We start from the raw sequence: 14,719 nt of genomic DNA on the forward strand, positions 1-14,719 counted from the left end.
TTCAGATAATCGTCACTGGTGTTGGCCTTGAGTGGGAATCGAACCCGGGTCGCCAGGTTCATAGCGCAGCGTAGCGCTAACCGCTACACTATCGCTCCCCACACACACACACGTACACACGCATTCACACACGCACACACGCAGTCACACACACGCACGCACGCAGTCGCACACAATCGCATGCACACGCACGCACACACACGCACGCACACGAAGTCACACACGCACACACACGCACGCCCCGCCGCACGCGTTAACAGGCACGGTCCGCTCTGCCTATAAAGCCGCGCGTTGTTTTCACAACACGAATTGGATACGACACAATGAATGTATTGGGGGACACATTTTATCAACATAACGGGGATGCGAAATGGATATACAACGCGATCAAGCGAACAGGACTACGTCGCACGTGTAGGAATAAGCGGACGTAGGGCTGCCTCGGCATCGCACGAGGCAGCGGGATACTGCTGGATGCTTCTCGAAGCTACCCACGCGCCTCGGTCTTTGTTTTGGCGTGCGTACGCATCTCACCGTGTTATCGTGGACTGTGCTTTTACCGCTACATTATATATTATTTATTATAACGTTATTTTTACGTTCTTCAGGAATGCAACTAGCGCGTTATAGGAGAACATACTGCACTGTACAGCCGAAGCTCCGTTTATCCGGCACTCGAGCATCCGGAATGCCCTGTTAACCGGCATCTGTCGTGGACAGCAACACAAACCTTCCTTCACGTTGTTCCGGAAACATTCCGACATCCATCTGGCATCTTGCCGTGCGTGCGATTTCCGTAGGTCTGTTGTTGTTGTCGTCGTTGTTTGCTGGAGCTTCAGGACGCTGCTGAGTGGCGGTGTTAGTGGCAGTCTCTACTTACAGTACTCTACTACTACTCTTCTAAAGTACTACTACTGTGGGTACTGTACTCTAAACGGCCCCACTGCTTCTCCACAATCAACTTAGAATGCGCTACAACTGACTGGTGAGTATACCTCTGTAAAAAGAGAATACTATGATATCAAAGTTTAAATGTAGGCTTAGTTTATTTCTTGAAGAGTTTTATGTACTTGGAATATTTGGTGAACCACAAGTAGAACTCTCACATAACCGGCACACTCTCCATTCTCTCTGAGTGCCGGACAACAGAGTTGCTGCTGCAGTAGTCATGATAATGAGGATTTTTCGATTTAAAGCGTTCGTGACTGCAGTGATTCATATTCTTGGATCTTTCGGTAAAGTCACGTAGAAGGAAAATAATAAAAATAAAATAATAAAATTCTCACGACGTTTCGGCCACAACACAAGCAGCCGTCCTCATGTGAAGAACAGTGCTGTCGGAAAGACAGCGCTCCAATGAACACTGCTATGCTTGGCAGCGTCTTTTAAGCTGGGTGGGAGGAGAAGAGCGTTATATTGATTATATTGATGTAAATTTTGATTTAAAGCTTTCGTGACTGCAGTAATTCATATTCTTAGTTTTTTCGGTAAAGTCACGTTGAAGAGAAACAACACAATAATAAAATATATATAAAACAATAAAAAATTCTCACGACGTTTCGACTATAACTCAAACCAACACAGCAGTGTTCATTAGGACGCTGTCTTTTCGGCAGCTCTGTTCACCTGAGGACGGCTGCTTGCGTTGTGGCCAAAACGTCATGAGAATTTAATTGTTTTATTTTTATTTTATTATTTCTCTTCTACGTGACTTTACCGAAAGATCCAAGAATGAGATGATGATGTTTCAACTTGTGACGCGCCGTCGCCATTGAGCGGTGTTCGTTCCCTTTCGCAGAGACAGAGAGAGAAAGACAGAGACAGACAGACAGAGACAGAGAGAGAAAGACAGAGACAGACAGACAGAGAGAGAAAGACAGAGACAGAGAGAGAGAAAGACAGAGACAGACAGAGACAGAGAGAGAAAGACAGAGAGACAGACAGACAGAGAGAGAGAAAGACAGAGACAGACAGAGACAGAGAGAGAAAGACAGAGACAGACAGAGAGAGAGAAAGACAGAGACAGACAGAGACAGAGAGAGAAAGACAGAGACAGACAGACAGAGAGAGAGACAGAGACAGACAGACAGAGACAGAGAGAAAGACAAAGACAGACAGACAGAGAGAGACAGGGAGACAGGGAGAGATGGAGAGAGACAGAGAGAGAGACAGAGAGAGAGACAGAGAGACAGAGAGAGACAGGGAGAGACAGGGAGATATGGAGAGAGACAGAGACACAGAGAGACAGGGAGAGACAGGGAGAGACAGGGAGACAGGGAGAGATACAGATAACCACTTGGAGGGCAAAGGAGGAAGAGGGTCAGCCACGCAATGAGCCGGTGCCGACAATTGGCCCATCGAAAATGGGCTTGTAACAAGCACCCTTATAGAGATGACAAGTCCGTGAAGTTCGATTCGGTTTTGTTCCCTCCTCCGCCTCCCCCTCCTCCTCCTCCTCTCCCCTCCAGCCCACCTCCTCTAATGATACTATTATTATTTTGTTGTTATACATTTCCACGTGATAAGCAACTTCGTTGAGCTATTATTTGTGGCCAGGTCGCTATTGGATTATAATCTAATAGCTCAGCGCGCTTTTTACTTGGTAAGATAAAAATATATATACGGTAGTTTAGTTTTATTTGTGCGTTTTTTTAAAGTGATTTGTTTACCTTTCCAATACTTTGCACTCCTATCGTGTTTTTGTTGTTGTAGAGTTTTTTTTTCTCCTTTGGTTCTTTCGGTAAAGTCACGTAGAATGAGAATAAAATAATAAATTGATAAAATAAAATAACACAATAATATTCTCACGACGTTTCGGCCACAGCACAAGCGGCCTTATTTTATTTTATCAATTTATTATTTTATTCTCATTCTACGTGACTTTACCGAAAGAACCAAAGAAGATGAATCCTTGCAGTCACGAAAGCTTTAAATCGAGTAGAGTTTGTTGTAGAGTTTGTTGTTGTAGAGTTTGTTGTTGTAGAGTTTGTTGTTGTAATGTTTGTTGTTGTAGAGTTTGTTGTTGTCACGTTCTGACCCGCCCTTACTGGACATCTGTGAGAAAGAGCTTCATAGCTCATCGGATTCCTCCAGTGTAAATAAATAAACATTCGGATTCGGAAAAAAAAGACACCTCCTTGAGAAATCTTGTACCACGTGTGTCACTTAGCAACAGATATGTTTAGTCACTAACATTCTGCTGCGTCAATATCGTTTCAATGAAAACCTCTCAGCCTTGGTGCAGACCACCAACTCCAAAGACCTTCAACGTGTGTGGCCATGTTGGCACTTTATGTCACGCAATGCAGTTCTTTTGAGCTGGTGCTCTGTACAAGGATGAAAGCCGTGCGCGGCAGTGTGGGTGTGGCGCAGCAGGAGCGGTGGCGCAGCGGTTAGCGCCACGCTGCGCTATGAATCCGGCGACCCGAGTTCAATTCCCGCTCAGGGCCACCAACACCGGTTATTATTATCTGAACCGGTGCTGGGCCTCCCCCGAGGTCGACTCAAATTAGTACCGGATGCAGTATTTAAAGATCGCCACTAGGGAGACAAAGGCGGCCGGGCGTGGTGCTGGCCACCCAACCCCTCGTGTGCCGTGCCAGCCTTCACAGGTGCTGCTCGCTACTAGCGGCACTTGCCCCAACAGCCTGTTAAGGCTGCACGGCAGATCTTCATCTTCGTGCTGTTAAATCTCTTTCCCGCCTGCACTCATGGTCCAGTTGCGATGGATGCTCCTCATCGTTCACACAACAAGAACGCCCGCGGGCACTCGCCTGAGTCACTCTCGCGCACGACCGTTTGCATTTCGTTCTGAACGGACACCGGCGTTGCTGTTACCGTACCAGGCGAGCGCCAAAAGACACTCGGGAAAAACCACTTCCCGCTAACGTCACCACGGTCACGACGTTGCGAGCGACCCTTAGCACGCCGTGCCGTCTCGCGCCAGCAAGACAAGCCTCCAAGCACGAGCACCCCTTACGCTCGCCCGCGTTGTCCCGACTTTGCATGCCCGTATCTTTTTTTACGACTGCAAAAGGAAGATTGCACGCAGCCCGAGACGACCGAAGCTGATTTCGGAGAAGGCGGAATAAGGAATGAGATGGCCGCATCGGTGCGAGGCCTTTGAAGTCGCTGCAGCGGCCGTCGGCGCTTATGGCAGGAAATGCGATTTGTATGACACGCTGATACGGGGCTTTTAGACCCTTGAAGTTATGGTGATTATTTTCATTCCGCCTTTTTTTTTTTTTTTACGGATTGAGATGACAGCCATTTGAATTCGCAACTGGAACTTGTTTGATGTTACGGGCACAACGTGATAACTCTCTCTTGGGCAAAATGACGCTCCACGGGGCCTTGAAGCCCATTACACAGTGAACATTTTTACAGCGTACACGAGACGCATCGGTCGGCCGTTGGAATGAAACTATTGACGCCGACGCGATTCGGGGTCGCGCCACGGCACAACGCATCAGCAGCGCCCGCAGGCGTCGCGTCGCACTACAGCTGGAGACGGCGGCGGCGGCGGCGGCGAAACGCCGCCTCGGGGTTCAGAGGTCACGACTGGACAGCAGCAGCTGTCAGGGAAAGGAGGATGGCGGAGACGTCCGCGCACAGCGGTGGGAAGTTACCGGCTGACAACAACAACAACAACATCAACAACAAAGTCAGCGGCAACAGTGAGAGCGACGTTCGCCCGGCAGCTGCAGGCGACTGCGGCCACGGAGCGAGGGAACCGTTCTCGCTCCTGCTTTGCATGCCGCAAAACGATAGACGCAACGAGCCCTTGGCGAGCGGTGCGATGAGTTCCGCCTGAGGGGTCAAGGTCCAGCGTGGTGCTGTAAAATGGAAATTTGTGCATTTTTTTCTACGCGGACGATTACCTGGTGTGAACCGATTGTGGCGTCCGGGGCTCGTATACTTTATTAGAGCGCTTGTAGGCAAAGTGTGCACCTTGAACATTGGCCTACGGAGGACTTTGGTAAGAATGTTGTTTCCAGATAATCAATAACGTCGTAAGTTACGTTTGTATGTATGTTCCACTTCTTTTGCACTGTAAGTAGCCAACCGTGCTCATCGGAGGTGCGGGGGAAGGACAACAAACTCAACTCAACAAGCTGTTCTAAAGAAATTAGTTTTCAATGTAGATGACGATTTAGAAGTGCACAGCTCCAGTGGCTTCCTAATATCGGAAGAGCTTTCCAGACGGCCGCAGAAGCGCATCTGAAAGCATGCGGTGCAGTGACCACCGTCTTTACATAAATCAGGGCCTGTGTTAACCGTGCACTCGGACTCTGCGAGAGCGCGTTATTGAAGTCGCACATTATTACTGCCGGTTACATTTCATTTCAATGGTAAATGTACACGTGCAGAGACACGACAAGGGGCTACAGCCGCCGGCAAGCTCAGAGCTTCACAATCAATCGGTATGGTGCCTCGGGAGCTTTAGGATGTTATAACACCACGCGTTTACGTGTGTATGGTGAATATTCAGCAGGATCTGCCAGTGTTTTATGAGCCAGCTTATGGCACCAAAAGCAGATGAACATTATGCAGTTCAGATATGATCATCATAATCATCATTGTCGTCGTGACCTTCGTAACCAAAAACACATCATCCCAGGCCACCTATTTTTAGTTGAACTTCAAACAATTCACACCACCACCACCATCATCATAACTACTGTCGTAATGTGGCAACAACAACAAAAACAGCTACATCATCCGGACGACGATATTAATTTCGTTAAATGTCATGAAATAAATGGACAAACAATAACATTTTACGTTACAACGCGGTTACAATACAGGTATGTGGCAATCGCTCGAACGTGTGCATCGCCTCTCTCTCTCTAAAGGCCACGGCGCTAGTGACGAATGGGCCAAGTGGTTTAGAGGGGAGTGAGGGATGCCGGGACGTGTCTCAACTCACTGCTGCAGGCACAATGGTGAGGTGCAGTTAGCGCTACGCTGCGCCAAAAAACCAGCGACCAGAGTTCGAATCCAAAAACACCGGTGACAATTATCTGAACTGGTCCTGGGCATCCTCTAGGTTGACTCAGCCTCAAATGAGTACCTTGTGCAAGTGTAAACAAAGGCGGCCGGGAACGTTGCTGGCCACCCACCCCCTGGTGTGCAGTGCTGGCCTTCGTAGGTGCTACTCGCTAACAGCACTCGCCCCAACAGCCTGTCAAGGCGATCTTTGTCTTTGTGGGCACCTCGAGATGTCAGGCTTGGTTCCAGAGCCCACCCGTTTGCACAAGGGCAGCAGAGTCCCACCAAAGAGCTCATGAGCAGTTCTTGAGGAAGCCTTTCAGCAAACTTACAGCATGGTGACCGCCAAACACCGGGGTGGCTCTTAGCACACGGGTGGTCCGGATACGCCCTATTAAAAAAAACCTATAAGCTATTTTTATTTTTACCAGGTAAGGACCACTGAGCTATGTAGCTATTTGTTTAAGTGATTTGGCTATCACAAATGCTAGCTCAACGAAGTGGCTTATCATCACGTGGACATTTATAGCAGCAGCCAAATACTCTAAACGCGTGGTGTTGTCGATTGTAAATGTGGAGGGTAAATGTGGAGGGAAAAGCTGGAGGACCCGGAGAAAAATCTTCGCGACCCCGGGGAGAGAGACACGCAAACTCCAAATATACAGGCGTCAGGATTGGCGAGGGAGTTAACATCTCACCACCCAGGGGCCGTACGTGGGGGCCTCCCCATTGAAATTGGGAAATAACAATAACATATCGCCGAGTTCTCCAGTATTGAAATAGGCCTCAATGATGACAATGAATAATCACAGACAAGGAGAGTCAACAACAAAAAAACCCCACGTCACCAAATGTGCTTACGACGTTCCAGAAGGTTGGGTTGAAGACGATGCAGGCGAGCGCGATGTAGAGGTTGGCGTCTGTCCAGTTCACGCTGTCCGTCAGCCACTGGGACAGCTGCTCGACGGGCAACGGAAATTCGGCCTGCGAAGCGAAGCACAAAGCAGCCACGTTAACGGGCGGGCGAGCCAGATGCAGCCCCACCACACAGTAGCCACGTGCACCGTTCACATGTGGGTGGAAAGGCAGTCTCTGTCAATGCTGTGCAAATAAAACGCAGCCAAAATCCTCAGTATGTGCGTTTCTTTGTCTGCATTCTGACTCCCAAGTGGGTATTTATGTGGGAATGGAGGTCTGGGGGTGGTGGTGGCGCAGCGGTTAGCGCTACGAACACGGCGACCCGAGTTCAATTTCCGCTCACGGCCAACAACGATGACGAAATTCTGAACCGGTCCTGGGTCTCCGCTGGGTCTGCTCAGCCTCAAATGAGTACCTGGTGCAGTGTGTAGACATCAACACTGGGGAAACAAAGGCGACTGGGCGTGAGGCTGGCGTGTGCCGTGGCACCCACCCCCACGTGCACCGTGGCGGCCTTCATACAGTGAGGGAAAAAAGTATTTGATCCTCTGCTGATTTTGTACGTTTGCCCACTGGCAAAGAAATGATAAGTCTATAATTTTAATGCTAGGTTTATTTGCACAGTGAGAGACAGAATATAAACAAAAAAAATCCATAATTGATTTGCATTTTAATGAGGGAAATAAGTATTTGACCCCTCTGCAAAACATGACTTAGTACTTGGTGGCAAAACCCTAGTTGGCAATCACAGAGGTCAGACGTTTCTTGTAGTTGGCTACCAGGTTTGCACACATCTCAGGAGGGATTTTGTCCCACTCCTCTTTGCAGATCTTCTCCAAGTCATTAAGATTTCGAGGCTGACGTTTGACAACTCGAACCTTCAGCTCCGTCCACAGATTTTCTATGGGATTAATGTCTGGAGACTGGCTAGGCCACTCCAGGACCCTAATGTGCTTCATCTTTAGCCACTCCTTTGTTGCCTTGGCCGTGTGTTTTGGCTCATTGTCATGCTGGAATACCCATCCACGACCCATTTTCAATGCCCTGGCTGAGGGAAGGAGGTTCTCACCCAAGTTTTGACGGTACATGGCCCCGTCCATCGTCCCTTTGATGCGGTGAAGTTGTCCTGTCCCCTTAACAGAAAAACACCCCCAAAGCATAATGTTTCCACTTCCATGTTTGACGGTGGGGATGGTGTTCTTGGGATCATAGGCAGCATTCCTCCTCCTCCAAACACGGCGAGTTGAGTTGATGCCAAAGAGCTCCATTTTGGTCTCATCTGACCACAACACTTTCACCCAGTTGTCCTCTAAATCATTCAGATGTTCATTGGCAAACTTCAGACGGGCATGTATATGTGCTTTCTCGAGCAGGGGGACCTTGCGGGCGCTGCAGGATTTCAGTCCTTCACGGTGTAGTGTTATCGTTTTCTTGGTGACTATGGTCCCAGCTGCCTTGAGATCATTCTGGGCTGATTCCTCACCGTTCTCATGATCATTGCAACTCCACGAGGTGAGATCTTGTATGGAGCCCCAGGCCGAGGGAGATTGACAGTTCTTTTGTGTTTCTTCCATTTGCGAATAATCGCACCAACTGTTGTCACCTTCTCACCAAGCTGCTTGGCAATGGTCTTGTAGCCCATTCCAGCCTTGTGTAGGTCTACAATCTTGTCCCTGACATCTTTGGAGAGCTCTTTGGTCTTGGCCATGGTGGAGAGTTTGGAATCTGATTGATTGCTTCTGTGGACAGGTGTCTTTTATACAGGTAACAAGCTGAGATTAGGAGCACTCCCTTTAAGAGTGTGCTCTTAGCACATAATTAGCAAATAAATTCCCCTCCATCCCATATCTGTCCCTCTGGTTAAAAGTAAATAAAATAAAAGTACTTTCCACACGTCCATCAGCCCCACTGCTGAGATTGTGGGAGTGCACAATCTCAGCAGCATTGGTCCAACGCAAGCAACGCTCTGGGCCGATGTCAACATTCAGCGTCTGATCACGGCAGGCGATATGGACTTCACGGCGTTCATTGCCAGCGGATTTCCATTTATCGCCCTGTAGTCTCCACAACCACGCAAAGCATTACACTTTGTTTGGTTTTAATCCTGAGGTTATTCTCAGAACCCAAAGGATTTTTCGCAAGTGCGTTCAGAAAAAAAACACGGAGACTTTACATTCCGACGAGGCTTACAACAATAATGGGTGGTATGTCGTGCAAGTAGATTTTTCTGGAGAAAAGGCACACAGGATTTAAAAGCACAACTTGGCATAAACCACGTGCCTGAACCGCGTCGTCACCCCTCAGTCTCGCATTGCCCACGAGCCATCTCGCTGCTGCATGCTAACCGCACAAGCTGTAAACACGGCATTCACACCGCGTTGGTAGAGAGAGCCCAATGGAAGTTCAGTCCAGGTCGGTATGGCACATTGTTGTTGTTGTATGTTATGTCGAACTTCTTTCGCACTGCACGTAGCCAACCGTGCTAATCGTAGGTGCGGCGTAAGGATGAGGAAACAGAATCCCAATCTTTATTTTTTCATGGAAAAATCCAATGAGCTTTGAAGCTTTTTTTCATAGATGTCAAGTAGGGGTGGGCCAGAAACACTAAAAGCAGATCGAAAGAAATGAGTCTACAATTTAAATGTAAAAGTGCATAGCGCCAGTGGCTTCCTAATATCAGAAGAGCGTTCCAGACGGCCGCAGATGGGCATCTGAAAGTACGCAATGTGGTGACCGTCTTTGTTCGATGGTCAGCCAAAAGCCCCTATAAGGATGACAGTTCACGTATAGTTGATGCTCCTTGACAAGTTCAGGAATCTATTGTGGTTAATTTTTGGCAAGCACTTTGTGTGTAATAAGCACAACCTCATAACGCTGTATTCGTTCAGCAACCAGAAGCCAATGCAGCTCGGCAAGCACAGGACGGACATGGTGGGTTCTTGCGGTACCTGGCATGAATCGATCTCATCGCTCCATCTCAACGGTGGTCGTCCCATTAACTCCTGTGGCTGATAATCCATTGGCAGTCCCATCCATCTGCAATCATCCCTTCTTATCATCTGCCTCACCCAAGCCACTTTTCCTCGCAGTCAATACGATGCCGAGGCCTTAATCAACTAATGGTCTGACAAAGTTCGGGATGCGATTATTTATTATTGTTAAAACGTGGGATGGTTTTCATGACAGGCTAAACACCACGCATTTAACGGGTCATTCAAAATAAACAACTCCATAGACGTGACCTTCAAGTAATATTGAAGGAGCTACAGTTATGTATTAGTTTCCACAACGGAGCACGATGAAAGGAACAATACGATATTAATGAACAATAATATAGTTGTTTTTGGTTTAGATTGCGTCAATATAAATGTGTCGTTAAACGCGCCACCACCCGACACAGCCGATTAATAAAGGTTTGTCACGTAAACAAAACGTGCTAATTCGTTACTAGTTCAGCACACCAGTGTTGGAGAGTAAACACACAACATGTACAATTCTGTACCGTGACGCCGTCAGGCGACAGCACATTTCTAACTACACCATCTAACCCAAACAACATCTATTCAGGATAATGGCTGCGAAAGGCTACGTGTTAAATTAATGAAAAATTGAATTGTGGAAATTCATGTGACAATCAACCACGTTCATAGGAAACAAACTACACAGGTCGCCATGTCTTGCCGAGCGTTGGAACAGAGTGCCTCTGTGCAGTTATCATCCAACAAACACCACAACACATCATGAGGACCAAAGCATTCCATAGTAAGCTCAGGGAACACGCGAATCAACATGACGGGATGAAGGACAGATTACGTACTTCATGTGTCTATGACATTTCTGCCATCGGGTTCGGATGACACGACGATGAGCTAATTCGGCGGGGCAGCGTGGCACGGTGGAAACATTTGTGCCTCAAAGGGAGAAGGTTAAGGACCCGGCTTCAATTCCCGGGCGTCCTTGCTGCTGCGTGGAGTCTGTGTTCTCTCGCTCTGCCCCTTGCTCTACGCGGCTTTCCTCCGGGTTCTCTGGTTTCCTCCAACCCCCTCCCCATACATTATAACTGGCATTGGCCAAGCATCCCAATTGCTGAAAAAAGACGAGCAAATTACTCAACTCGGGATCAGACAGCAGCATTAGCACTGCCCGTATGGTCCGCGGGCCAAGACGTTTTGACTTGTCGGTGTCACCGCCAGCGACATGACTTTAAGCGGGTTCCAATTTCCTTACACGGCCATGAAGAGCGAATAGCACGGTAACCATTTGAGGCGAGCGGGGGTTATCGTGTAAATGGCTCGTCTTAAGATGTACAAATACAGCGGTGCTGCCAAAGTTTTGCCGCCTTCGCTGATGTTTTGTACAGATTTCTGCGGTGGGCCACGGGGCTGACGCTGTCCAAACTGAGCAGGACCCTCCTGCAAACGATGCTTAGGATTCAAACTGCCCGTCCCTAGGTAAACAAGCGTAGTACAGGTTATCCCTCGATTTACGGACGTTCAATTCCACGAGATTTCGCGTGAACAAAATTAACAAATGGCGGACACTTTTCGATTAACGAAAGTGAATTTCCACGTGAATGAAATTTCACTGCGGCCGTTCGCCGTGAGATAATCAAACGCGAAGCGACGCGGAAGGCTGCGTCGTCATCCACCCGCGACAGCGTCACGGAGTCCCTGCGGTGCAGCAGCAGCAGCAGTAACGCTTCCACAGCGCCCAGCCGGTCATTCCAACGTGCAGATCAGATTAACTATTCAATCGTTTCAATATTTATGTTCGTTATTATTTGTGTATTGTGAAAAGTGATAGAGGTGGTGTATATTTTTAGGTTAGGAACAGAGTTGGAATGTCCAAAACACATCTCTAATGTTTTGTATTAAATTAATGGGAAAAGTCATTCCCATTGACGACATTACGAGGGATTAATTTGACTCAAACATTTTTTATATTTTACCAGGCACAAAAAATTATCGTCAATTTTATTTACTTATCAATTATGATACACAGAGAAGGAAATAGCGTTGAAAAAATGTATTAGACTCAAACATTTTTGTATATTTTACCAGGCACAAAAAAATATCGTCAATTTTATTTACTTATCAATGATGATACACAGAGAAGGAAATAGCGTTGAAAAAATGTATCACTTCGCGTTATGATAGCAAATAGAGGAAAACATAAACCCTAGCACAAAGGGTGAATGTAATGCATTGTTCAATCATGTTCCAACCCACCAGTGATTGCCTGTGCCATCGCACTTAAACGTTTGTTCCATGCTCAAGCAGAGTGGCACATCCACCAAACGCCCGTGCCATTGGGAACATGCCGAGTTATATTTGTCTGAGTGCATTGCCTCTCGTGTGAAAGCACCCAGATATGTTCTTCAGAGCTCTGCAAGTTCGTGCGTTTTTAATAAACCATGGTCCAGAGAACAACACGCGAGTAGTTTTTTTAATGGAAAAAAAAATTACACGTGACACTTTAATCACACGTTGCACAATTCATCTGCACAACACGCAGGAACGCAGCCTCATCTGGTGACTAGTCGCCAAGGTGGTCCACAATTCATCTGGACAACACGCAGGAACGCAGCCTCATCTGGTGACTAGTCGCCAAGGTGGTCCACAATTCATCTGCACAACACGCAGGACCGCAGCCTCATCTGGTGACTAGTCACCAAGGTGGTCCCTTGGTTACGTTCCTTCCGGACCGGTCTCCCAGCGTGACGCGGGGATATAACTCTGCTGCCTGCAGCGTGCTCCCTAAAGGGACTTTTGTTTTTCTCCGATTAATCACGGTTGGCTACGTACGGTGAGCAAGAAGTTCAACATACACACATCAATGTACGACGAACATAAGACGTCAAATAGAAGCCGTCAAAAAACCCGTATATGCCAAACGCTAAGGCTGCCCTTGGACACGGTTCCTATGACCGTGGCACGTGCTTGGTCGGGCCCAAGTAACCCGCGTGTGCCACATCTTCACATTGGAAGACATCGTGGAAGAGACAATGTAGAGGGTATTTGGCCTATTCTTCCACGCTGGCCAGGAATTTTGGAAGAGGTGGGAGTATCCACGCTGTACCCCTGACACACGCGAGATCTGCCCATCGACCAACTAGTTGCACCCTTTAACAATGCTGGGAGACGGAGTCAAACCGCTACCTTCGGATCACAAGTCCAGTGCACCAATCACACCGCAGCAGCGGCCCAGTTTACCGAGGCGACCGGAAACCCTAAACCGGTACTCCTTAACCGCGGGTGAAATGTGAGAGCTCAAATATTGAACGATAAAGCAAGAATTGCTGCTGGCCGCGAATTAATTATTTTTAAAAAGACGGCTGTGAAGAACGGCAAGAGGCGACTTGCCAACGATGGACTAACAGTTTTAGTGAAAAAAATTACCAGATCCATAATAAAGGTTGTTTTTTTAGGGATAGATCGTGCAAATACAAATGTGTTGTTAAAGCCGCCACCACCTGGCAGAGTCAGTTAGTAAGGTTTGTCACACAAACAAAACGTGCCAATTAGTTACAGTAACTACAACACACCGGTGTGTTGGAGTGTAAACCCACAACATTTACAATTCGAGTACTGTGACGTTTCTCTGGCGATTAACGACCAGCCTAATCAGGCGATGAGCCATAATTGCATCTATATGTAGAGGAGTAGAATGGGGAAGTGGCGTCACTTGTGCTGTCCAGGGCGAAGACGTGACGTCATGCGCTCGGGGCAGCAGAGTGACGTCACGGCTCCTCAAGGATCAAAGGGGGACCCCGTGACGTAAGTGGGGTCGTAGCTGGAGAGTATGGTCGGAGAAGGGTGGAACGGGGAGCCAGGGGCAAGAGGGTTGGGATAGGGGAGAGCACAGTGCCAGGCTAGACGTGGCTGTGCTCCTCGGTCGGCCGTGTTGGTTGATTCCACGGCCGGGGCAGAGGAGACAGCACAGGGCAGCCGGCTGTGTCAGGACCTAGCCCGGGACCCCTAACCCCTGGGGAGTTGTTCACCCCTGTGTATTGTTAAAGATTTGTAATAAAACCTTGGCGGAAGCCCTTACATTACCTTAGCCTCCAAGTGAGTCATCGGGAACTCCTTTACATATATTTACGCTATCTAACACTTAAAAAAACAACAGAACAGCCGACTCTGGGCAGCTTTGTTTGGAGGGGTAACAAATCAGGCTTTGCATCCACTTTAGGCGACGTGGGAATAAGACGGCTTGGAAACGCTGCTGCTGCTGCTGCTAAGGCCACTCACGCTGAAGTCAAGTTGCCGTCAATTTAACTGCATAAATGTTGCTGCAATCGGCATTTGATGGACTGGCTGGGCTCGACAATCATCCCCTGACACGTACAGAGAGAGGCTCTCTGCGTGAAGCTGCGTGGCACACAGACGGGGGGGGGGGGTCTCGGTTTTGACCCACGGCGTTACGAGTGCGAGGAAGCTCACGCTGCTACCTCTGCCTGCGTTGACGGCTTTGCTTGAATCTCGCTGGATAGCTGCGTTAGGCTGACATGTCACTTCAGGCGATGTGGGTAAGGCTGACATGTCACTTCAGGCGACGTGGGTTAGGCTGACATGTCACTTCAGGCGACGTGGGTTAGACTGACATGTCACTTTAGGCGACGTGGGTTAGGCTGACATGTCACTTCAGGTGACGTGCATTAGGCTGACATGTCACTTCAGGCGACGTGCGTTAGGCTGACATGTCACTTTAGGCGACGTGGGTTAGGCTGACATGTCACTTCAGGCGACGTGGGTTAGGCTGACATGTCACTTCAGGCGACATGGGTTAGGCTGACATGTCAGTTCAGGCG

General features: G+C 48.3%; 1 protein-coding gene across 2 annotated transcripts in view; it reads right to left on the reverse strand.

Moving 5' to 3' along the window:
- PEMT (phosphatidylethanolamine N-methyltransferase) overlaps positions 1-14,719 on the reverse strand; it is a 100,942-nt gene that overhangs the window by 76,325 nt on the left and 9,898 nt on the right. For both annotated transcript variants that reach the window (XM_076069835.1, XM_032960966.2), the window contains exon 2: positions 6,853-6,975. In XM_076069835.1, coding sequence (XP_075925950.1) covers positions 6,853-6,975 — 123 coding nt within the window. The remainder of the gene's footprint in view (positions 1-6,852; positions 6,976-14,719) is intronic.

The sequence above is a fragment of the Petromyzon marinus genome, chromosome 26 (assembly GCF_048934315.1).
Source record: "Petromyzon marinus isolate PM22_M1 ecotype Great Lakes invasive population chromosome 26, UKy_Petmar_22M1.pri1.0, whole genome shotgun sequence".
Taxonomy (NCBI): domain Eukaryota; kingdom Metazoa; phylum Chordata; class Hyperoartia; order Petromyzontiformes; family Petromyzontidae; genus Petromyzon; species Petromyzon marinus.